Below are 26,089 nucleotides of genomic sequence, written 5' to 3'. Positions count from 1 at the left end.
CCTGTCTCTATTTATTACCTCACCCCTCTGTCTCCCCTGTCTCTATTTATTACCTCACCCCTCTGTCTCCCCTGTCTCTATTTATTACCTCACCCCTCTGTCTCCTCTGTCTCTATTTATTACCTCACCCCTCTGTCTCCCCTACCTCTATTTATTACCTCACCCCTCTGTCTCCCCTGCCTCTATTTATTACCTCACCCTCTCTGTCTCCCCTACCTCTATTTATTACCTCACCCCTCTGTCTCCTCTGTCTCTATTTATTACCTCACCCCTCTGTCTCCCCTGTCTCTATTTATTACCTCACCCCTCTGTCTCCCCTGTCTCTATTTGTTACCTCACCCCTCTGTCTCCCCTGTCTCTGTTTATTACCTCACCCCTCTGTCTCCCCTGTCTCTATTTATTACCTCACCCCTCTGTCTCCTCTGTCTCTATTTGTTACTTCACCCCTCTGTCTCCCCTGTCTCTATTTATTACCTCACCCCTCTGTCTCCCCTGTCTCTATTTATTACCTCACCCCTCTGTCTCCCCTACCTCTATTTATTACCTCACCCCTCTGTCTCCCCTACCTCTATTTATTACCTCACCCCTCTGACTCCCCTGTCTCTATTTATTACCTCACCCCTCTGTCTCCTCTGTCTCTATTTATTACCTCACCCCTCTGTCTCCCCTGTCTCTATTTATTACCTCACCCCTCTGTCTCCCCTGTCTCTATTTGTTACCTCACCCCTCTGTCTCCCCTGTCTCTATTTGTTACCTCACCCCTCTGTCTCCCCTGTCTCATTTATTACCTCACCCCTCTGACTCCCCTGTCTCTATTTATTACCTCACCCCTCTGTCTCCCCTGTCTCTATTTATTACCTCACCCCTCTGTCTCCCCTGTCTCTATTTATTACCTCACCCCTCTGTCTCCCCTGTCTCTATTTATTACCTCACCCCTCTGTCTCCCCTGTCTCTATTTATTACCTCACCCCTCTGTCTCCTCTGTCTCTATTTATTACCTCACCCCTCTGTCTCCCCTACCTCTATTTATTACCTCACCCCTCTGTCTCCCCTGCCTCTATTTATTACCTCACCCCTCTGTCTCCCCTACCTCTATTTATTACCTCACCCCTCTGTCTCCTCTGTCTCTATTTATTACCTCACCCCTCTGTCTCCCCTGTCTCTATTTATTACCTCACCCCTCTGTCTCCCCTGTCTCTATTTGTTACCTCACCCCTCTGTCTCCCCTGTCTCTGTTTATTACCTCACCCCTCTGTCTCCCCTGTCTCTATTTATTACCTCACCCCTCTGTCTCCCCTGTCTCTATTTGTTACCTCACCCCTCTGTCTCCCCTGTCTCTATTTATTACCTCACCCCTCTGTCTCCCCTGTCTCTATTTATTACCTCACCCCTCTGTCTCCCCTGTCTCTATTTATTACCTCACCCCTCTGTCTCCCCTGTCTCTATTTATTACCTCACCCCTCTGACTCCCCTGTCTCTGTTTATTACCTCACCGCTCTGTCTCCCCTACCTCTATTTATTACCTCACCCCTCTGTCTCCCCTGTCTCTATTTATTACCTCACCCCTCTGTCTCCCCTGTCTCTATTTGTTACCTCACCCCTCTGTCTCCCCTACCTCTATTTATTACCTCACCCCTCTGTCTCCCCTGTCTCTATTTGTTACCTCACCCCTCTGTCTCCCCTACCTCTATTTATTACCTCACCCCTCTGTCTCCTCTGTCTCTCTTTATTACCTCACCCCTCTGTCTCCCCTGTCTCTATTTATTACCTCACCCCTCTGTCTCCCCTGTCTCTATTTATTACCTCACCCCTCTGTCTCCCCTGTCTCTATTTATTACCTCACCCCTCTGTCTCCCCTGTCTCTATTTATTACCTCACCCCTCTGTCTCCTCTGTCTCTATTTATTACCTCACCCCTCTGTCTCCTCTGTCTCTATTTATTACCTCACCCCTCTGACTCCCCTGCCTCTATTTATTACCTCACCCCTCTGTCTCCTCTGTCTCTGTTTATTACCTCACCCCTCTGACTCCCCTGTCTCTATTTGTTACCTCACCCCTCTGTCTCCCCTGTCTCTATTTATTACCTCACCCCTCTGTCTCCTCTGTCTCTATTTATTACCTCACCCCTCTGTCTCCTCTGTCTCTATTTATTACCTCACCCCTCTGTCTCCCCTGCCTCTATTTATTACCTCACCCCTCTGTCTCCCCTGTCTCTATTTATTACCTCACCCCTCTGTCTCCCCTGTCTCTATTTATTACCTCACCCCTCTGTCTCCCCTGTCTCTATTTATTACCTCACCCCTCTGTCTCCCCTGTCTCTATTTATTACCTCACCCCTCTGTCTCCCCTGTCTCTATTTATTACCTCACCCCTCTGACTCCCCTGTCTCTATTTATTACCTCACCCCTCTGTCTCCTCTGTCTCTATTTATTACCTCACCCCTCTGTCTCCCCTACCTCTATTTATTACCTCACCCCTCTGTCTCCCCTGTCTCTATTTGTTACCTCACCCCTCTGTCTCTCCTGTCTCTGTGTGCTACCTCACCCCTATGTCTCCCCTGTCTCTATTTATTACCTCACCCCTCTGTCTCCCCTGTCTCTATTTATTACCTCACCCCTCTGTCTCCCCTGTCTCTGTGTGCTACCTCACCCCTCTGTCTCCTCTGTCTCTATTTATTACCTCACCCCTCTGTCTCCCCTGTCTCTATTTATTACCTCACCCCTCTGTCTCCCCTGTCTCTATTTGTTACCTCACCCCTCTGTCTCCCCTGTCTCTGTGTGCTACCTCACCCCTCTGTCTCCCCTGTCTCTATTTATTACCTCACCCCTCTGTCTCCTCTGTCTCTATTTATTACCTCACCCCTCTGTCTCCCCTACCTCTATTTATTACCTCACCCCTCTGTCTCCCCTACCTCTATTTATTACCTCACCCCTCTGTCTCCCCTGTCTCTTTTTGTTACCTCACCCCTCTGTCTCCCCTACCTGTATTTATTACCTCACCCCTCTGTCTCCCCTGTCTCTATTTATTACCTCACCCCTCTGTCTCCCCTGTCTCTATTTGTTACCTCACCCCTCTGTCTCCCCTACCTCTATTTATTACCTCACCCCTCTGTCTCCCCTGTCTCTGTTTATTACCTCACCCCTCTGTCTCCCCTGTCTCTATTTATTACCTCACCCCTCTGTCTCCCCTGTCTCTATTTATTACCTCACCCCTCTGTCTCCCCTACCTCTGTTTATTACCTCACCCCTCTGTCTCCCCTACCTCTATTTATTACCTCACCCCTTTGTCTCCCCTGTCTCTATTTATTACCTCACCCCTCTGTCTCCCCTGTCTCTATTTGTTACCTCACCCCTCTGTCTCCCCTACCTCTATTTATTACCCCACCCCTCTGTCTCCCCTGTCTCTATTTATTACCTCACCCCTCTGTCTCCTCTGTCTCTATTTATTACCTCACCCCTCTGTCTCCCCTGTCTCTATTTGTTACCTCACCCCTCTGTCTCCCCTGTCTCTATTTATTACCTCACCCCTCTGTCTCCTCTGTCTCTATTTATTACCTCACCCCTCTGTCTCCCCTGTCTCTATTTATTACCTCACCCCTCTGACTCCCCTGTCTCTATTTATTACCTCACCCCTCTGACTCCCCTGTCTCTATTTGTGACCTCACCCCTCTGTCTCCCCTGTCTCTGTTTATTACCTCACCCCTCTGTCTCCCCTGTCTCTATTTATTACCTCACCCCTCTGTCTCCCCTACCTCTATTTATTACCTCACCCCTCTGTCTCCTCTGTCTCTATTTGTTACCTCACCCCTCTGTCTCCCCTGTCTCTATTTATTACCTCACCCCTCTGCCTCCCCTGTCTCTATTTATTACCTCACCCCTCTGCCTCCCCTGTCTCTATTTATTACCTCACCCCTCTGTCTCCCCTGTCTCTATTCGTTACCTCACCCCTCTGTCTCCCCTACCTCTATTTATTACCTCACCCCTCTGACTCCCCTGCCTCTATTTATTACCTCACCCCTCTGTCTCCTCTGTCTCTATTTATTACCTCACCCCTCTGTCTCCCCTGTCTCTATTTATTACCTCACCCCTCTGTCTCCTCTGTCTCTATTTATTACCTCACCCCTCTGTCTCCCCTACCTCTATTTATTACCTCACCCCTCTGTCTCCCCTACCTCTATTTATTACCTCACCCCTCTGTCTCCCCTGTCTCTATTTGTTACCTCACCCCTCTGTCTCCCCTGTCTCTATTTGTTACCTCACCCCTCTGTCTCCCCTGTCTCTCTTTGTTACCTCACCCCTCTGTCTCCCCTGTCTCTATTTATTACCTCACCCCTCTGTCTCCCCTATCTCTATTTATTACCTCACCCCTCTGTCTCCCCTGTCTCTATTTGTTACCTCACCCCTCTGTCTCCCCTGTCTCTGTTTGTCTCCCCTCTGTTTCCCCTGTCTCTGTATGCCTCCCCTCTGTTTCCCCTGTCTCTGTATGCCTCCCCTCTGTTTCCCCTGTCTCTGTATGCCTCCCCTCTGTTTCCCCTGTCTCTGTTTGTCTCCCCTCTGTTTCCCCTGTCTTTGTTTGTCACCCCTCTGTCTCCCCTGTCTCTGTGTGCTACCTCACCCCTTTGCCTCCCCCTGTCTTTGTTTGTGACCCTTCTGTCTCACCCTGTCTCTGTTTGTCTCCCCCTGTCTCTGTTTGTCTCCCCTCTGTCTCTCCCTGTCTCTGTTTGTCTCCCCCTTGTCTTTGTTTGTGACCCTTCTGTCTCACCCTGTCTCTGTTTGTCTCCCCCTGTCTCTGTTTGTCTCCCCTCTGTCTCTCCCTGTCTCTGTTTGTCTCCCCCTTGTCTTTGTTTGTGAACCCTCTGTCTCCCCCTGTCTCTGTTTGTCTCCCCTCTGTCTCTGTATGCCTCCCCTCTGTTTCCCCTGTCTCTGTTTTTTCTCCCCCCATACAGAAGTTTGACTCTGACCTGTTCAAGACTGGCATGGCCTGTCTGTGCGCTACCGCTGGGGCGTTGCCACCTGACTATGTGGATGCCAGCCCTGGTGCCACCCTGGAGAAGCAGGCGTCTGTGGATGCACACGGCAACTTCGACCCCAAACCCATTAACACTGCCAAGTAAGTGGCCCAGGGAGAGAGAGAGAGACTTTGACATTTAAAAGTTTTTTTGAACACAAATGACCAAAAGCAGGACATGAAGGTCAGAATCCCCAGAACACACAGGCTCATTACGACATCATATATGACTAAAAGATGGGAGCAGAGGGAGACTAGCCCTTACCTCACTAGATGTCTAGGCTGTATTGAAGTGAAGGACTAATAGTGGCGTCTGTCTCCTCCTTCTTTCTTAGTATCTCCCTTCCAGAGAAACTGGACTACATCGCCAACAAGTTTGCAGAGCATTCCCACGTCAAGTGGTCCTCAGAGAAGGTACTGTAACCTCAAAAACTAGGTTCAGACGCTGTCTTTCCTGTATACGAGTTTAAATGTAAGGTATATACAGTTGAAGTCGGAGGTTTACATACAATTAGGTTGGAGTCATTAAAACCTATTTTTCAACCACTCCACAAATGTCTTGTTAAGAAACTATAGTTTTGGCAAGTCGGTTAGGACATCTACTTTGTGCATAACACAAGTAATTTTTCCAACAATTGTTTACAGACAGATTATTTCACTTATAATTCACTGTATCACAATTCCCGTGGGTCAGAAGTTTACATACACTAAGTTGACTGTGCCTTTAAACAGCTTGGAAAATTCCAGAAAATTATGTTATGGCTTTAGAAGCTTCTGATAGGCTAATTGACATCATTTGAGTCAATTGGAGGTGTACCTGTGAATGTATTTCAAGGCCTACCTTCAAACTCAGTGCCTCTTTGCTTGACACCATGGGAAAATCTAAATAAATCAGCCAAGACCTCAGAAATAAAATCTGGTTCATCTTTGGGAGCAATTTCCAAACGCCTGAAGGTACCACGTTCATCTGTACAAACAATAGTATGCAAGTATAAACACCATGGGACCAGGCAGCCATCATACCGCTCAGGAACGTTGGTGCGAAAAGTTCAAATAAATCCCAGAACAACAGCAAAGAACCTTGTGAAGATGCTGGAGGAAACAGGTACAAAAGTATCTATATCCACAGTAAAACGAGTCCTACATCGACATAACCTGAAAGGCCGCTCAGCAAGGAAGAAGCCACTGCTCCAAAACCGCCATAAAAAAGCCAGACTACGGTTTGCAACTGCACATGGGGACAAAGATCGTACTTTTTGGAGAAATGTCCTCTGGACTGATGAAACAAAAATAGAACTGTTCGGCCTTAATGACCATCATTATGTTTGAAGAAAAAGGGGGAGGCTTGCAAGCCGAAGAACACCATCCCAACCGTGAAGCACGGGGGTGGCAGCATCACGTTGTGGGGGTGCTTTTCTGCAGGTGGGACTGGTGCACTTCACAAAATAGATGGTGATCATGAGGCAGGAAAATTATGTGGATATATTGAAGCAACATCTCAAGACATCAGTCAGGAAGTTAAAGCTTGGTCGCAAATGGGTCTTCCAAATGGACAATGACCCCAAACATACTTCCAAAGTTGTGGCAAAATGCTTAAGGACAACAAAGTCAAGGTATTGGAGTGGCCATCACAAAGCCCTGACCTCAATCCCATAGAAAATTTGTGGGCAGAAGTGAAAAAGGGTGTGTGAGCATGGAGGCCTACAAACCTGACTCAGTTACACCAGCTCTGTCAGGAGGAATGGGCCAAAATTCACCCAACTTATTGTGGGAAGCTTGTGGAAGGCTACCCGAAACGTTTGACCCAAGTTATTCAATTTAAAGGCAATGCTACCAAATATGAATACTTGTACAATATGAATCCTTGTAATACTTGTAAAATACTATGTAAACTTCTGACCCATTGGGAATGTGATGAAAGAAATAAAAGCTGAAATAAATCATTCTCTCTACTATTATTCTGGCATTTCACATTCTTAAAATAAAGTGGTGATCCTAACTGACCTAAGACAGAGAATTTTTACTAGGATTAAATGTCAGGAAATGTGACAACTGAGTTTAAACGTATTTGGCTAAGGTGTATGTAAACTTCCCACTTCAACTGTACATGGCCTTAGTCCTGGCCGACCATGGCCGAATTCCTGGCCTAACATGGCCTAACTCATGGCCTAACATGGCCAAATTCCTGGCCCTAATATGGCCTAATTCCTGGCCAAACATGGCCTAACTCTTGGCCTAACATCGCCTAACTCCTGGATTAACATGGCCTAATTCTTGATTTCCAGGTGACAGCGGGTTGGAAAATGGGAGAGAGTGTGGATGACAAGGCTAAAACTCACCCACTGCTGAAGCCCTATAAATCGCTCAGTGAGAAGGTACTGTTGATACTATAACTAATCTGTCACTCAGTGAGAAGGTACTGTTGATACTATAACACTAATCTGTCACTCAGTGAGAAGGTACTGTTGATACTATAACACTAATCTGTCACTCAGTGAGAAGGTACTGTTGATACTATAACCTAACCTGTCACTCAGTGAGAAGGTACTGTTGATACTATAACTAACCTGTCACTCAGTGAGAAGGTACTGTTGATAATATAACTAACCTGTCACTCAGTGAGAAGGTACTGTTGATACTATAACACTAATCTGTCACTCAGTGAGAAGGTACTGTTGATAATATACACTAACCTGTCACTCAGTGAGAAGGTACTGTTGATACTATAACTAACCTGTCACTCAGTGAGAAGGTACTGTTGATAATATAACTAACCTGTCACTCAGTGAGAAGGTACTGTTGATACTATAACACTAATCTGTCACTCAGTGAGAAGGTACTGTTGATACTATAACTAACCTGTCACTCAGTGAGAAGGTACTGTTGATAATATAACTAACCTGTCACTCAGTGAGAAGGTACTGTTGATACTATAACACTAATCTGTCACTCAGTGAGAAGGTACTGTTGATACTATAACTAACCTGTCACTCAGTGGGTAGGTACTGTTGATACTATAACTAACCTGTCACTCAGTGAGAAGGTACTGTTGATAATATAACACGAATCTGTCACTCAGTGAGAAGGTACTGTTGATACTATAACACTAATCTGTCACTCAGTGAGAAGGTACTGTTGATAATATAACTAACCTGTCACTCAGTGAGAAGGTACTGTTGATACTATAACTAATCTGTCACTCAGTGAGAAGGTACTGTTGATAATATAACACTAATCTGTCACTCAGTGAGAAGGTACTGTTGATACTATAACACTAATCTGTCACTTAGTGAGTAGGTACTGTTGATACTATAACACTAATCTGTCACTCAGTGAGAAGGTACTGTTGATACTATAACACTAATCTGTCACTCAGTGAGAAGGTACTGTTGATGATATAACACTAATATGTCACTCAGTGAGAAGGTACTGTTGATACTATAACTAACCTGTCACTCAGTGAGAAGGTACTGTTGATAATATAACTAACCTGTCACTCAGTGAGAAGGTACTGTTGATACTATAACACTAATCTGTCACTCAGTGAGAAGGTACTGTTGATGATATAACACTAATATGTCACTCAGTGAGAAGGTACTGTTGATACTATAACTAATCTGTCACTCAGTGAGAAGGTACTGTTGATAATATAACACTAATCTGTCACTCAGTGAGAAGGTACTGTTGATACTATAACACTAATCTGTCACTCAGTGAGTAGGTACTGTTGATAATATAACACTAATTTGTCACTCAGTGAGAAGGTACTGTTGATACTATAACACTAACCTGTCACTCAGTGAGAAGGTACTGTTGATAATATAACACTAATCTGTCACTCAGTGAGAAGGTACTGTTGATACTATAACTAACCTGTCACTCAGTGAGAAGGTACTGTTGATAATATAACACTAACCTGTCACTCAGTGAGAAGGTACTGTTGATAATATAACACTAATCTGTCACTCAGTGAGAAGGTACTGTTGATAATATAACTAACCTGTCACTCAGTGAGAAGGTACTGTTGATAATATAACACTAATATGTCACTCAGTGGGTAGGTACTGTTGATACTATAACTAATCTGTCACTCAGTGAGTAGGTACTGTTGATAATATAACACTAATCTGTCACTCAGTGAGAAGGTACTGTTGATACTATAACACTAATCTGTCACTCAGTGAGTAGGTACTGTTGATAATATAACACTAATCTGTCACTCAGTGAGAAGGTACTGTTGATACTATAACTAACCTGTCACTCAGTGAGAAGGTACTGTTGATAATATAACTAACCTGTCACTCAGTGAGAAGGTACTGTTGATAATATAACACTAATATGTCACTCAGTGAGAAGGTACTGTTGATACTATAACACTAATTTGTCACTCAGTGAGAAGGTACTGTTGATACTATAACACTAATCTGTCACTCAGTGAGTAGGTACTGTTGATAATATAACACTAATCTGTCACTCAGTGAGAAGGTACTGTTGATACTATAACACTAATCTGTCACTCAGTGAGTAGGTACTGTTGATAATATAACACTAATCTGTCACTCAGTGAGAAGGTACTGTTGATACTATAACTAACCTGTCACTCAGTGAGAAGGTACTGTTGATAATATAACTAACCTGTCACTCAGTGAGAAGGTACTGTTGATAATATAACACTAATTTGTCACTCAGTGAGAAGGTACTGTTGATACTATAACACTAATCTGTCACTCAGTGAGTAGGTACTGTTGATAATATAACACTAATCTGTCACTCAGTGAGAAGGTACTGTTGATACTATAACACTAATCTGTCACTCAGTGAGAAGGTACTGTTGATAATATAACACTAATCTGTCACTCAGTGAGAAGGTACTGTTGATACTATAACTAATCTGTCACTCAGTGAGAAGGTACTGTTGATACTATAACACTAACCTGTCACTCAGTGAGAAGGTACTGTTGATACTATAACCCTAATCTGTCACTAAGTGAGAAGGTACTGTTGATACTATAACTAATCTGTCACTCAGTGAGAAGGTACTGTTGATACTATAACACTAATCTGTCACTCAGTGAGAAGGTACTGTTGATACTATAACCCTAATCTGTCACTAAGTGAGAAGGTACTGTTGATACTATAACTAATCTGTCACTCAGTGAGAAGGTACTGTTGATAATATAACACTAACCTGTCACTCAGTGAGAAGGTACTGTTGATACTATAACACTAATCTGTCACTCAGTGAGAAGGTACTGTTGATACTATAACACTAACCTGTCACTCAGTGAGAAGGTACTGTTGATACTATAACACTAATCTGTCACTCAGTGAGAAGGTACTGTTGATAATATAACTAACCTGTCACTCAGTGAGAAGGTACTGTTGATAATATAACACTAATCTGTCAACTGGTGAGAAGGTACTGTTGATACTATAACACTAATCTGTCACTCAGTGAGAAGGTACTGTTGATACTATAACACTAATCTGTCACTCAGTGAGAAGGTACTGTTGATACTATAACTAATCTGTCACTTAGTGAGTAGGTACTGTTGATACTATAACACTAATCTGTCACTCAGTGAGAAGGTACTGTTGATAATATAACACTAACCTGTCACTCAGTGAGAAGGTACTGTTGATAATATAACACTAATCTGTCACTCAGTGAGAAGGTACTGTTGATAATATAACACTAATCTGTCACTCAGTGAGAAGGTACTGTTGATACTATAACTAATCTGTCACTCAGTGAGAAGGTACTGTTGATAATATAACACTAATCTGTCACTCAGTGAGAAGGTACTGTTGATACTATAACACTAATCTGTCACTCAGTGAGAAGGTACTGTTGATACTATAACTAACCTGTCACTCAGTGAGAAGGTACTGTTGATACTATAACACTAACCTCGGAATCCAGAGCCACATTTATTTGCGCTAGCTAGCTAACGATCTATCACATGAGATTAGTGTATTAATTGTGACAGAAATAATTGAAAGGGTCATTTACACAGTGTGTGTGCTTGTGTCCTCCCTGTGTAGGAGAGAGAAACGTACCGCTGGCCAGTGAAGGAGTCTCTAAAGAGCATGCTGGCTATGGGTTGGAACATGGAGAGGACCAAAGAGGGAGAGGCCATGTTCATCGAGAAACAAAGCAAGATCTCCGAGTCCACTCAGGTAGTGTGTGTGTGTTTTCATGTTTTGGAATGGCTAACGTCACCTACGTCGATACACCAGATCACCCATTTCTGTAGTTATTTATTCATTGTATTATCTTTTAATGTTGACAGGACAACGATAACGAATTCATCCCGGAACCACCATTGGATCTGAACAATATTACTCTATCCAGAGAGTTGCAGGTTGTTGCCATGGAACAATTGCTATGTTGTTATGTTATTGTTATTGAACGATGTCCTCCAGAATGTTTTACCCACTATCAAATCCTGATACTATATAATGTAATATGACATCATATCTGATGTCATGTTACTAAGCAGGTACAGTGTGCTGTGGGGCATGGTTGTTGCTCTGTACTGTGCATCAGACATGGGTTCACATGCTATTGGAATTTGTTGTGCTTTGTTTACGGTTACCTTTTTCAATCGGACAAATAGCATAGTCCCAAAAGTACTAACCCCACCCCGCCTGCCACTCTAAGGAAGAGTATTTGAAAGATTTGAAATAGTATTGGAACCCAGGTCTGTTGTACACCATAACACATTCAAGTGATTGTTCTCCATGTCTATGTGTGTGTGTTCCCCCGGTAGGGGATGGTGGAGGTCGTAGCAGAGAACTACCACAACATCTGGGCCAAGAAGAAGAAGACTGAGCTGAACAGTAAAGGTATGTAGTCCAGTCACAGGGCCAGTCATCCCTTGTAATCACCCAATGAGATACATGGTGTGTTTGTAAATTAACTCTGGCGTGCCAGAGTGAATTTGTACGTCTGTAAATTCTGAGCATTTCGCTCTCTCTTGGAGCGTTCAGATCGCACACTGGACGCTCTGGCCGAGGAGTATGGACACCTCACTCTGACCATTTTACTCTCCCTAGCAGAACTGGTTAGGCTGTTTTCATGTTATCCAGAGCGTTAGTGACTGTAGCTGTGCTGCTGGTAACACCTGAATTGCGTTGTTTTCCCCTGACGTTTACTGACACTGGTCATATTCAATGGGTATTGCGCAGCCGTAAATTCCTCAGGTATTCTGCTCTCTGGCACAGACGAGAAATCAGAGTAGATGGCCAGAGTGACTTTACAAACACACCCACAGTAACCACCCAGGAATACAGCATGCAAAGTGTACGTTCAAGCGTGTGTAAGACTTGACTGTACTTTTGTGAACGTGTTGCCACTGTTTGATGTGTGCTGTCTGCCCCAGGAGGAGGGAGCCACCCGTTGCTGGTGCCCTATGACACCCTGACAGCCAAGGAGAAGTACAGAGACAGAGAGAAGGCCCAGGATCTCTTTAAGTTCCTGCAGATCAATGGATATATCGTCACCAGGTCAGAGACTCCCCCTAACTTACTGCACCTGTCTGTTACCACCGAGGATGGATTGATTGATTAACTGATTGCTTGCAATCTGCCAATCACAGTTTCTTACATTCTGTCAAAGTCACGTTCAGTTGGCAACTGAATGTGTTAAAATGAAAGAGATACCACCTGAACTTTTATCCTGATGACTCACACTAAGTTCTTCAGCTGCTCTGTCGTTAGCTACATACTTCAGTCTGAGACTGCCAGCATTGAAGTGGTTTGTGGTGACGAGGGGCACGAGGAGTGTTGTACAAAACAAAACTCGTCAGAGATTGGATCGTCTCTAACCAATCAGAGTATCAAAAAAACACTAATCAGCTGACTAAAACACTAATCAGCAGACTAAAACCGTAATCAGCAGATTAAAACACCAATCAGCAGACTAAACACCAATCAGCTGACTAAAACACTAATCAGCTGACTAAAACACTAATCAGCAGACTAAAACACTAATCAGCAGACTAAAACACTAATCAGCAGACTAAAACCAAAATCAGCAGACTAAAACAATAATCAGCAGACTAAAACACTAATCAGCAGACTAAAACACTAATTAGCAGACAAACACTAATCAGCAGACTAAAACACTAATCAGCTTACTAAAACACTAATCAGCAGACTAAAACACTAATCAGCAGACTAAAACTGTTAGGACAGACGCTTGGAGACGAGAAGCAAGTACAGGGAGTGAACATTTTAGTTAATAAACAGACATGAAACAGGACAGCGTTTGGACACAAATTACATTAATGCTGACACGCGGATGAAACAGAGGAACAGACAGATGTAGGATATATCAAAACGTGAAGGAGTCCAAGTGAGTCTAATGAGCGCTGATGCGCATAATTATGGTGACAGGTGTGCGTAATGATGGGCAGCCTGGTGCCCTCAAGCACGCATCAGCGCTCATTGGACTCACCTGGACTCCTTCACGTTTTGAGGGGGAGTGGGAGCAGGCATAACAGTACCCCTGACGGGCCGGCCGAGACAAGGGAGATGGACAAGCCGGCTGAGGCGTAGAAGGCCGACGAGCCGGCTGAGGCGTGGGAGCCAAACGATCCCGCTGAAGCGTGGGAGCCAGACGATCCCGCTGAGGCGTGGGAGCCAGACGATCCCGCTGAGGCGTGGGAGCCTGACAATCCCGCTGAGGCGTGGGAGCCTGACAATCCCGCTGAGGCGTGGGAGCCTGACGATCCCGCTGAGGCGTGGGAGCCAGAAGATCCCGCTGAGGCGTGGGAGCCTGACAATCCCGCTGAGGCGTGGGAGCCTGACAATCCCGCTGAGGCGTGACATGGGGTGGGAGCTTGCCGAGCCAACCGAGGCAAGGAAACCTCTCGAGCCAGCTAAGGTGTGGAAGCCCGACGAGCCAGCTGAGGCACCTCCGGTTCCATCGGGTGTGCCTCACTAACAAAAACAAAACAAACTCCCTGATCCTTCCAACATGGGTGTCAGCATTCAGACGCTTGGAGATGAGAAGCAATTATAGGGAGTGAACATTTAATTAATAAACAGACATGAAACAGGACAGGGAAAACAAAAACGACATTAATGCTGACACAGGGCTGAAACAGAGGAACAGACAGATATAGGGAAGGCAATCAAAATGTGAAAGAGTCCAGGTGAGTCCAATGAACACTGATGCGCGTAATGATGGTGACAGGTGTGCGTAATGATGGGCAGCCTGGTGCACTCGAGCGCCAGAGAGGGGGAGCGGGAGCAGGCGTGACTAAAACAGTAATCAGCAGACTAAAACCGTAATCAGCTGACTAAAACAGTAATCAGCAGACTAAAACAGTAATCAGCAGACTAAAACCGTAATCAGCTGACTAAAACAGTAATCAGCTGACTAAAACAGGCTTTCATGACACTTATATATATATATATATATATATATATATATATTAACTGCTGCAAACAAATGTCCCCTTTGGGGATCAATAAAGTACTATTGTTTGTTATTGATGTTCTGCAGAGACCTGAAGGACATGGAGCCGGACTCGTCGTCCATGGAGAAGAGGTTTGCCTACACGTTCCTTAAGAGGATTCTGAAGTATGTGGACTCAGCTCAGGAGTTCATTGCTCACCTGGGTGAGTCCACTCAGACATTGAATTAATTAATGTGCTTTGAAATATGGAATTGACAATTAATGTGAATGTAATTTAGTCAAGTTAGTGTCTAGTTTAAGTTTTATACATATTTGAACGTGTTTTGTTTTTCTTCCCAGAGGCCATGGCCACCAGTGGAAAGACAGACAAATCACCTCACGATCAGGAAATCAAATTCTTTGCCAAGGTATGGATGTAAAGTCTTTCAACAATAGACAGGAAATGAATTGTAGACACTGTGGAATAGGCTTTCTAAGCTCTGCCTTGATCCACCCCTTCTCCTCCCAACCTGCCCTATAGGTGCTGCTACCTCTCATAGACATGTACTTTAAGAACCACAGCATGTACTTCCTGTCCTCGCCCAGTAAGAACCTGAGCAGCAGTGGCTACGCCTCTAACAAAGAGAAGGAGATGATCACCAGGTAAGGTACCTGTAAGTGGGACTGGACACACTGGTGAATGACAATGTTGCCAGTCTGAAATCAACACAGAATCCCCAGCCACAGTCTTCTAATGTGAGTGTGTCTAGTCAGAGACCTTTAGACCTGTGAGGATCAGATAGAGGTGTAAGCAATATGGAGGAAAGTTCACCTAGCCTGGTGTCTAGGGAAGGTAGTTACGGGTTGATGTCAGACTGGGTACTACAATAAACATGAACAACTTGTGAGCTATTTTCTTGTTTTCCTGCTTGGTTCTTCTCTCCTTTCTTTCTCTGGTTGTTTCATTCCCTTTGCTCTCCTATATTTTCCAGCCTTTTCTGTAAGATGGCAGCTCTTGTCAGACACAGGATTTCACTCTTTGGTAAGGACCACCTCGTCATTGCCTTTACCTGTCTGTCAATGTCTTTACCTCTGTGCCAGGCCTTTACCTGTCTGTCAATGTCTTTACCTCTGTGCCAGGCCTTTACCTGTCTGTCAATGTCTTTACCTGTGTGTCAGGCCTTTACCAGTCTGTCAATGTCTTTACCTGTGTGCCAGGCCTTTACCAGTCTGTCAATGTCTTTACCTCTGTGCCAGGCCTTTACCAGTCTGTCAATGTCTTTACCTCAGTGCCAGGCCTTTACCAGTCTGTCAATGTCTTTACCTCTGTGCCAGGCCTTTACCAGTCTGTCAATGTCTTTACCTCTGTGCCAGGCCTTTACCTGTGTGCCAGGCCTTTACCAGTCTGTCAATGTCTTTACCTGTGTGCCAGGCCTTTACCAGTCTGTCAATGTCTTTACCTGTGTGCCAGGCCTTTACCAGTCTGTCAATGTCTTTACCTGTGTGCCAGGCCTTTACCTGTGTGCCAGGCCTTTACCAGTCTGTCAATGTCTTTACCTGTGTGCCAGGCCTTTACCAGTCTGTCAATGTCTTTACCTGTGTGCCAGGCCTTTACCAGTCTGTCAATGTCTTTACCTGTGTGCCAGGCCTTTACCAGTCTGTCAATGTCTTTACTTGTGTGCCGGGCCTTTAACTGTGTGCCAGGCCTTTACCAGTGTGCCGGGCCTTTAACTGTGTGCCGGGCCTTTAACTGTGTGCCGGGCCTTTACCAGTGTGCCGGGCATTTACCAGTGTGCCGGGCATTTACCAGTGTGCCGGGCCTTTACCTGTGTGCCGGGCCTTTACCTGTGTGCCGGGCCTTTAACTGTGTGCCGGGCCTTTAACTGTGTGCCGGGCCTTTAACTGTGTGCCGGGCCTTTAACTGTGTGCCGGCCTTTAACTGTGTGCCGGGCCTTTACCTGTGTGCCGGGCCTTTACCTGTGTGCCGGGCCTTTAACTGTGTGCCGGGCCTTTAACTGTGTGCCGGGCCTTTAACTGTGTGCCGGGCCTTTACCTGTGTGCCGGGCCTTTAACTGTGTGCCGGGCCTTTAACTGTGTGCCGGGCCTTTAACTGTGTGCCGGGCCTTTAACTGTGTGCCGGGCCTTTAACTGTGTGCCAGGCCTTTAACTGTGTGCCAGGCCTTTACCTGTGTGCCAGTCCTTTACCTGTGTGCCAGTCCTTTACCACTCTGCCAGGCCTTCAGCAGTGTGCCAGGCCTTCAGCAGTGTGCCAGGCCTTCAGCAGTGTGCCACAGTGCTCTGATTTATACTCGGTCAGCACTGCTTGTACTCTTTGCTCAGTGATTTCCATATCAATGACAATGTGTTTTCTTAGGGAGCGACTCGGCTATTATGGTGAGCTGTCTACACATCCTGGCTCATTCCCTGGACACAAGGTAAGAGCCTTTTATAGAGCCTGTAGAACAAACCTCTGTCTTCTCTTAAAGGTCCAATGCAGCTGTTTTTTCATCTCAATATCAAATCATTTCTGGGTACAAATGAAGCACCTTACTGTGATTGTTTTCATTTAAAATGGTCAAAAAGAAACAAAAATAGGTTCTTAGTGAAGAGCAATTTCTCAAGCAAGAATTTATCTAGGACTGTCTAGAAGTTGTCTGAGTGGGGAGGGGAACACCGACGACTAGCTGTTATTGGCAGAGAGGTTTGGTACTCTCTTTTTTTATTGGTCTATTAACTAATTTAATGCCTGGTGATGTCATCATGGTAGGCCAAAACTCCATCCCATCAAAACAGGCTGAAATTTTCAAACAGCTCTTACCCTAAAGGGGAATTATCATAATTTTCACAATTTCATAGTATTATTCCAACATCATAGTGTGGAAATATATATAAAACACTGATTGAAACCTCATCTCCCTGCAACTTGATGTTCTGGTGCCTCTCGGGCAGTTCAAAATGTTGACTAAGGACCTCTTTGCTGAGGAATGTGATTGTTTTTCTTGAATGGCTTGTAAATGCTGTAGTGTTGGTTACAATTCTCCAGCCTCATCCCTTCGTTGTTTATCTAAACAGGGGCAGGGAGGATGCTTTGTTATTGTGTCTATTTCTGATTGGCCCTTTAAATGAAATAAAATAAATAGTAAAGGGTAAGAGAATGCTTACGACGTTAATGTAAATAAAGACTTTAGCCATTTCTCTTCATCATTATTCTTTGCACTCATGTGAACACTAGTGTTGCTTTTGTATCCATGTAAATCCATCCATGCATGGCTGCTGTAGGAATCCATTAAAACAATGGCTCCCCTGTGTGAGGACAATATCTTATGAAGGTCATTACTGACCAAAAGCTCAGCCATTAAATACTGAACCTGATTTAGGTACAGAGGTTCCTTTTTCACTATAGGAGAATCTGTTACCTCTCCATCTATTCTGTCGTTCTTACACTTCTCCTTCTGTTCTGTCGTTCTTACACTTCTCCTTCTGTTCTGTCGTTCTTACACTTCTCCTTCTGTTCTGTCGTTCTTACACTTCTCCTTCTGTTCTGTCGTTCTTACACTTCTCCTTCTGTTCTGTCGTTCTTACACCTCTCCTTCTGTTCTGTCGTTCTTACACCTCTCCTTCTGTTCTGTCGTTCTTACACCTCTCCTTCTGTTCTGTCGTTCTTACACCTCTCCTTCTGTTCTGTCGTTCTTACACTTCTCCTTCTGTTCTGTCGTTCTTACACTTCTCCTTCTGTTCTGTCGTTCTTACACCTCTCCTTCTGTTCTGTCGTTCTTACACCTCTCCTTCTGTTCTGTCGTTCTTACACCTCTCCTTCTGTTCTGTCGTTCTTACACTTCTCCTTCTGTTCTGTCGTTCTTACACCTCTCCATCTATTCTGTCGTTCTTACACTTCTCCTGTTCTGTCGTTCTTACACCTCTCCTTCTGTTCTGTCGTTCTTACACTTCTCCTTCTGTTCTGTCGTTCTTACACCTCTCCTTCTGTTCTGTCGTTCTTACACCTCTCCTTCTGTTCTGTCGTTCTTACACCTCTCCTTCTGTTCTGTCGTTCTTACACTTCTCCTTCTGTTCTGTCGTTCTTACACCTCTCCTTCTGTTCTGTCGTTCTTACACCTCTCCTTCTGTTCTGTCGTTCTTACACCTCTCCTTCTGTTCTGTCGTTCTTACACTTCTCCTTCTGTTCTGTCGTTCTTACACCTCTCCTTCTGTTCTGTCGTTCTTACACTTCTCCTTCTGTTCTGTCGTTCTTACACCTCTCCTTCTGTTCTGTCGTTCTTATACCTCTCCTTCTGTTCTGTCATTCTTATACCTCTCCTTCTGTTCTGTCGTTCTTACACCTCTCCTTCTGTTCTGTCGTTCTTATACCTCTCCATCTGTTCTGTCATTCTTACACCTCTCCTTCTGTTCTGTCGTTCTTACACCTCTCCTCTGTTCTGTCGTTCTTACACCTCTCCTTCTGTTCTCTTCCTCCCCTCCCAGGACAGTGATGAAGTCAGGCTCAGAGATGGTGAAGGCTGGGGTCAGGACGTTATTTGAGAACGCAGCGGAGGACCTAGAGAAGACTCTGGAGATGCTGAAACTGGGGAAGTTCAGCCAGTCCAGGAGCCAGATGAAGGGCTTGACCCAGAACATCACCTACGCCACCACCGCTCTGCTGCCCATCCTCACAGCTCTGTTCGAACACGTCACCATGCACAACTTTGGAGTCTACCTGCTGGGTGAGTTAATGTTATTTTAATTAATTTACACTGGTAGCATCATGTGCTTGTCCACTAGTGCAATGGTTTTCAAACGTCTTCTCTGGGAGCCCCAGCTGTTCCGTGTATTTAAACTATTCCAGAGCAAGCACAACTGATTCAACTTGTCAACTCATTATCGAGCCCTTGATTAATTGATTCAGGTCGGCTAATTCAGGGCTACAACAAAAATGGTGAAACATCTGGGGCTCCCCGAGGACAGGTTTGAAAACTCCCCTGCCCTTATGCATCACAGGATCACTCAGTGTCAGTCAGATTGAGCAGGATGCCCATCGTGGCCTTCTCTGAAAAAAAAGAGAGTGTTAAATTGACTGAAGCTTAGCCTGGAAATCTGAGCTGTGTGTGTTGTGTTTTCCAGTGGATGATGTCCAGCTGTCGTGCTATCGCATCGTGACCTGTCTCTACTCACTGGGCACGGGGAAACACATCTTCATAGAGAGGTATGAGGCCTCATCCCATCAGCTACTGCAGGATAGAGGATGACGGTGATCAAATCTCTCTGGATGATTGGAGGAGAAAGACTCCATCCAACACAGACTGGAAAAATCACAATGTCTGTAATCTTTTATGTATTCTATGTTACGTTTGAGTGCTGTAAGTGGGGAAAAAAAGACTGAAAGCCGAAACGCGTTGGTTCTACTTTTAGCAAAAAATGAATTCCATTGTCCTCTGTGTTGCTGAATCTCCTCTGTCCTTCAGAGGGCTGTGACGCAGCAATGTACACATCTACTGTAAATGTGAATGGACGGTGTGTGTGTAATAATGTATTTTGGTGTGTAATTGTGTGTGTGTGTGTTAATGTCTCTGTGTGTGTTAATGTCTCTGCGTGTGTTAATGTCTCTGTGTGTATTAATGTCTCTGAGTGTATTAATGTCTCTGTGTGTTAATGTCTCTGTGTGTATTAATGTCTCTGTGTGTATTAATGTCTCTGTGTGTGTTAATGTCTGTGTGTGTATTAATGTCTGTGTGTGTATTAATGTCTCTGTGTGTATTAATGTCTCTGTGTGTGTTAATGTGTGTGTGTGTGTTAATGTCTCTGTGTGTGTTAATGTGTGTGTGTGTGTTAATGTCTCTGTGTGTGTTAATGTCTCTGTGTGTGTTAATGTCTCTGTGTGTGTTAATGTCTTTGTGTGTGTGTTAATGTCTCTGTGTGTATTAATGTCTCTCTGTGTGTGTTAATGTCTCTGTGTGTATTAATGTCTCTGTGTGTATTAATGTCTCTGTGTGTATTAATGTCTCTCTGTGTGTGTTAATGTCTCTGTGTGTATTAATGTCTCTGTGTGTATTAATGTCTCTGTGTGTATTAATGTCTCTCTGTGTGTGTTAATGTCTCTGTGTGTATTAATGTCCATGTGTGTATTAATGACTCTGTGTGTGTTAATCTCTATGTGTGTGTTAATGTCTCTGTGTGTATTAATGTCTCTGTGTGTATTAATGTCTCTGTGTGTGTTAATGTCTCTGTGTGTGTTAATGTCTCTGTGTGTATTAATGTCTCTGTGTGTGTTAATGTCTCTGTGTGTATTAATGTCTCTGTGTGTATTAATGTCTCTGTGTGTGTATTAATGTCTCTGTGTGTATTAATGTCTCTGTGTGTGTTAATGTCTCTGTGTGTATTAATGTCTCTGTGTGTGTATTAATGTCTCTGTGTGTGTATTAATGTCTCTGTGTGTATTAATGTCTCTGTGTGTGTTAATGTCTCTGTGTGTATTAATGTCTCTGTGTGTATTAATGTCTCTGTGTGTGTATTAATGTCTCTGTGTGTGTTAATGTCTCTGTGTGTGTTAATGTCTCTGTGTGTATTAATGTCTCTGTGTGTGTTAATGTCTCTGTGTGTATTAATGTCTCTGTGTGTGTATTAATGTCTCTGTGTGTATTAATGTCTCTGTGTGTGTATTAATGTCTCTGTGTGTGTATTAATGTCTCTGTGTGTGTTAATGTCTCTGTGTGTATTAATGTCTCTGTGTGTGTATTAATGTCTCTGTGTGTGTATTAATGTCTCTGTGTGTGTATTAATGTCTCTGTGTGTGTATTAATGTATCTGTGTGTGTATTAATGTCTCTGTGTGTATTAATGTCTCTGTGTGTATTAATGTCTCTGTGTGTGTATTAATGTCTCTGTGTGTATTAATGTCTCTGTGTGTGTTAATGTCTCTGTGTGTATTAATGTCTCTGTGTGTGTATTAATGTCTCTGTGTGTATTAATGTCTCTGTGTGTGTATTAATGTCTCTGTGTATTAATGTCTCTGTGTGTGTTAATGTCTCTGTATGTATTAATGTCTCTGCGTGTGTTAATGTCTCTGTATGTTCCCTCCAGGCACCTACCAGCCCTAGGGGAGTGTCTGGCCACCCTGGTAGGAGCCATGCCTGTAGCTTTCCTGGAGCCTGATCTCAACGCTCACAACCCCCTGTCTGTCTTCAACACCAAGACACCGCGAGAGAGGGCCAGTAAGTCACTACTCTGCAGTCACAATACTATCAGGACCAATCTATCTTGATAACAACCCAGATCCCCTTGCATTGACCTCCACTACATCCTTAGTTCTACTGTAAGGGCCGTAGTCCTGGACACAGGGCCGTTGTCCTGGACCATGCATTTTAGTCCAGGACCAGTTTTAATCAACGTCTGGGAAACCAGTCCTATGTACTGTATATTAACGGTGTATGATGGTGATCCAGGCTGTATCACATCTGGCTGTGATTGGGAGTCCCATATGACGGCGCACAATTGGCCCAGCGTTGTCCGGTTTTGGCCGGTATAGGCCATCTTTGTAAATAAGAATTTATTCTTAACTGACTTGCCCAGTTAAATAAAGATACAAAAATGTAAAAAATGACTAACTCTCTGCCATTCTCTGTACAGTCTTGAGTATGCCTGACTCTGTGGAGGAGATGTGTCCAGAGATGCCTCATCTGGATCGCCTGCTGAAGGACATCAACGACATCTCAGAGTCTGGAGCTCGCTACACAGAGATGCCACAGGTCAGTGGGGCTTGGACTGCAATTAACATGCTGTTATCGCTATATCTGTTATCGCTACATCTGTTATCTCTGTATCTGTTATCGCTGTATCTGTTATCGCTATATCTGTGATTGCTATATCTGTGATTGCTATATCTGTATTCGCTATATCTGTTATCGCTATATCTGTTATCACTGTATGTTTTACCATGAAGCTGGATGTTCCTCCTGTTTCATGCAGATCTCAGCTTTAAGGAGAGTGGAAGTTTTGGATTGAAACATAAACAACACAAAGGAAATAATTAGGATAGAGCAGTGGTGGAAAAATAATTTTCCATTTTTTTTAAGGAACTCAGTCCAGCTTTAACCTCTTGGGGCTAGGTGGGACGCTAGCGTGCCACCCGTGGTGCACTCCATCAACAGCAGGTGCATTTCAAGAGCGGCAAATTTGAATCCAAATAAATGTCAAAATTCAAATTTTTCAAAAATACAACTATGTTACACCATTTGAAAGATAAACATCTCCTTAATCTAACCACGTTTTACGATTTCAAAAAGGTTTTACGGCGAAAGCATAAATTTAGAGTATGTTAGGACAGTACATTTACAAGAGTTGTGTGTAATGTTTTGTCAAGTCAAAGACAGGGTCACCAAAACCATAAAACCAGCTAAAATGATACACTAACCTTTTACAATCTCCATCAGATGACACTCCTAGGACATTATGTTAGACAATGCATGCATTTTTAGTTCTATCAAGTTCATATTTATATACAAAAACAGCGTTTTACTATGGCATTGATGTTGAGGAAATCGTTTCCCTCCAATAACCGGCAGTCAAGTCAGCGTCACAAATTAAATAATTAAAATTAGAAAACATTGGTAAAATATTATATTGTCATTTAAAGAATTATAGATTTACATCTTTTGAACGCAATCAACTTGCCAGATTTAAAAATAACCTTACTGGGAAATCACACTTTGCAATAATCTGAGCACTGTGCCCAGAAAAATACGCGTTGCGATACAGACTAGACGTCATGTTGGGGAGATCTAAAATCGAAAATACTATGTAAATAATCCATTACCTTTGATTCTCTTCATCAGATGTCACTTCCAGGTATCACAGGTCCATAACGAATGTAGTTTTGTTCAAAAAAGCTCATCATTTATGTCCAAAAATCTCCGTCTCGTTAGCACATGATGTAAGCCAGCCGGACTTCTCGTCATGAACGAGGGGAAAAAATATATTTCCGTTCGTTCAAACATGTCAAACGTTGTATAGCATAAATCATTAGGGCCTTTTTTAACCAGAACATGAATAATATTCAAGGTGGACGAATGCATAGCCTTTTATAACGTATTGGAACGAGGGTACCCAACATGAAGTAGCGCGCCAGGTGTCTAATGGGACATCACCGTTCCATGGCTCTTGTTCGGTCAGATCTCCCTCCAGAAGACTCAAAACACTTTGTAAAGGCTGGTGACATCTAGTGGAAGCAATAGGAAGTGCCAAAATATTCCTAAACCCCTGTGTTTTTCAATGGGATAGGTTTAAACTCAATACAACACATCAGGTATCCACTTCCTGTCAGAAAATGTCTCAGGGTTTTGCCTGCCAAATGAGTTCTGTTATACTCACAGACACCATTCAAACAGTTTTGGAAACTTTAGAGTGTTTTCTATCCATATATAATAAGTATATGCATATTCTAGTTACTGGGTAGGATTAGTAACCAGATTAAATCGGGTACATTTTTTTTATCCAGACGTGCAAATGCTGCCCCCTAGACCCAACAGGTTAAACTTACTCTTGAAAGTTGTAATAGTAGAATGTACAAGGTCCAATTTCTAAATTAGGTATTGCATCATCAGTTCCTCTTGTCATGTCAGTCATTACATACCTTGGACAGCTATTTATAACTTGTCAGAAATGTCCAGATCAACTAGCCCATGTCAGCTAACATTTTTTTAGCTAGGTTTTTTAGCCCATACATTTTGTAGTATTGTTCAAGTCACTGAAATATCACATGAATACACATTAGACATGGCAAAATGTATAGAATTGCAAGAAAATTTGCTTTAAAACGGCAAAATGTTCTCTTTACCAACAAGAGAGGGATTGTGTCAGTTTGGGTCTTGAACACATCTTGACTAACGAAACCTCTGGCGTGACGGCATTCATTTTGAGAACACTGTGATTATCGTGGTATAACTTAATATCACAATGATCGTGATATAGCTGAATACCCCGATAATCGTAATATTTTGATTATTACTTAATATGGTGTCGTCCCATCCCCATTCTCTCCAGGTGATTGAGGTGATCCTGCCCATGTTGTGTACATACCTGTCCTACTGGTGGGAGAGAGGAACAGAGAACTCTGCTCCACACACAGCCTGCTGCACCACCGTGTGCTCCCACCACCTCAGCATCATCCTGGGGAACATCCTCAAGATCCTCAACAACAACCTGGGCATCGACGACGCTCCCTGGATGAAGAGGATCGCAGGTGGGATACTGGGTTATTATTGCCTCAGGGCTAACGTTTTAACAGAGGAGGTTTGGTGAACCACACTCGTGTGTTGAGGAACTTTGCCTTAGACCTGAAGACTTGTGTTAGCTCCCTGAGTCAATGTCTAGGCTTTAGCTCAGCGGGCTAATACAGTCTCATGGCACACAGGATACCCAAGTTTGAAGCTAGCAGGAGTTTGAACCTAGTTGGCCAAGTGTGGTGGGCAATATGATGAGTGGTAAATACTAAGTGCTGTGTAGCATTGCCAGCCACACTCATTTTATGAAAGGATAATTACACTTCTTGGAGGTCTAGTGTAATAATTCCTCAGTGAGACGAAAATCCGATTTGGTTTCTCCTGTGTCATTGCAGTCTACTCTCAGCCAATCATCTGCAAGGCTGCAGCGGACCTACTGAGGAGTCACTTCCTGCCCACTTTAGAGAAACTCAGGAAGAAGACAGTGAAGGTGAGATGAGAGGAATTTAAACATATTCTTTGAACTGCTGTCCGTTTGTTCATTTTACATTTTCTATGGATCATTCACAGGGATCAAGCACACAACTAACTTGAATCCCAGATCTGTTTGTGCTGATTTCCTGACTCCTATGTCATTGTTTGCGTCAATCCGCTTTCTGAACGCTTTAGAGAGCCAAAGGAAGCCTTAGAAAGTGCTACATAATCCCACGGCACTGTAGTTTCGATAGAGAAGCAAAGGGAGAACTACAAAATCGCAGACAGGCCACTTCCTGCTTGTAATTTTCTCAGGTTTTTGCCTGCCATATGAGTTCTGTTATACTCACAGACACCATTCAAACAGTTTTAGAAACTTCAGAGTGTTTTCTATCCAAATCTACTAATAATATGCATATTATCGTTTCTGGGAAAGAGTAGTAACCAGTTTAAATCGGGTACGTTTTTTATCCGGCCGTGAAAATACTGCCCCCTAGCCCAGACAGGTTAAAGTGAAACGCTTTTGAGTAATTTCATAATTCCTGACACCAAGTGGTGATAGGAGACACTCAGGAAGCTGAGCTTATGTTATTACTATGTTATAAAGGTGTTATAAATGTTATTACTATGTTATAAAGGTGTTATAACTGTTATTGATGTTATAAAGGTTTTATAACTGTTATTGCTATGTTATAAAGGCGTTATAACTGTTATTACTATGTTATAAAGGTGTTAACTGTTATTACTATGTTATAAAGGTGTTATAACTGTTATTACTATGTTATAAAGGTGTTATAACGTATTACTGTGTTAGAAAGGTGTTATAACTTATTACTATGTTATAAAGGCGTTGTAACTGTTATTACTGTGTTGTAAAGGTTTTATAACTTATTACTGTGTTATAACTGTTATTATGTTATAAATGTGTTATAACTGTTATTACGATGTTATAAAGGTGTTATAACTGTTATTATTATGTTATAAATGTGTTATTA

At 43.4% G+C, this 26,089-nt stretch overlaps 1 protein-coding gene across 6 annotated transcripts in view; it reads left to right on the top strand.

The window, feature by feature from the left end:
- Positions 1-26,089, top strand: part of LOC106571102 (ryanodine receptor 3) — a 234,663-nt gene that overhangs the window by 164,400 nt on the left and 44,174 nt on the right. For all 6 annotated transcript variants that reach the window (XM_082961634.1, XM_082961633.1, XM_082961632.1 and 3 more), the window contains 18 exons: positions 4,945-5,108; positions 5,342-5,420; positions 7,292-7,381; positions 11,052-11,186; positions 11,300-11,371; positions 11,780-11,855; positions 12,392-12,515; positions 14,521-14,636; positions 14,774-14,841; positions 14,955-15,076; positions 15,406-15,455; positions 16,788-16,848; positions 18,893-19,131; positions 19,529-19,610; positions 21,484-21,614; positions 22,030-22,148; positions 24,442-24,640; positions 25,016-25,110. In XM_082961634.1, the coding sequence (XP_082817760.1) occupies positions 4,945-5,108; positions 5,342-5,420; positions 7,292-7,381; positions 11,052-11,186; positions 11,300-11,371; positions 11,780-11,855; positions 12,392-12,515; positions 14,521-14,636; positions 14,774-14,841; positions 14,955-15,076; positions 15,406-15,455; positions 16,788-16,848; positions 18,893-19,131; positions 19,529-19,610; positions 21,484-21,614; positions 22,030-22,148; positions 24,442-24,640; positions 25,016-25,110 (2,022 nt within the window). The remainder of the gene's footprint in view (positions 1-4,944; positions 5,109-5,341; positions 5,421-7,291; positions 7,382-11,051; positions 11,187-11,299; positions 11,372-11,779; positions 11,856-12,391; positions 12,516-14,520; positions 14,637-14,773; positions 14,842-14,954; positions 15,077-15,405; positions 15,456-16,787; positions 16,849-18,892; positions 19,132-19,528; positions 19,611-21,483; positions 21,615-22,029; positions 22,149-24,441; positions 24,641-25,015; positions 25,111-26,089) is intronic.

This window comes from Salmo salar, chromosome 15 (assembly GCF_965601325.2).
Source record: "Salmo salar chromosome 15, fSalSal1, whole genome shotgun sequence".
NCBI lineage: Eukaryota > Metazoa > Chordata > Actinopteri > Salmoniformes > Salmonidae > Salmo > Salmo salar.
This window is presented reverse-complemented; position numbering and strand designations above follow the sequence as displayed.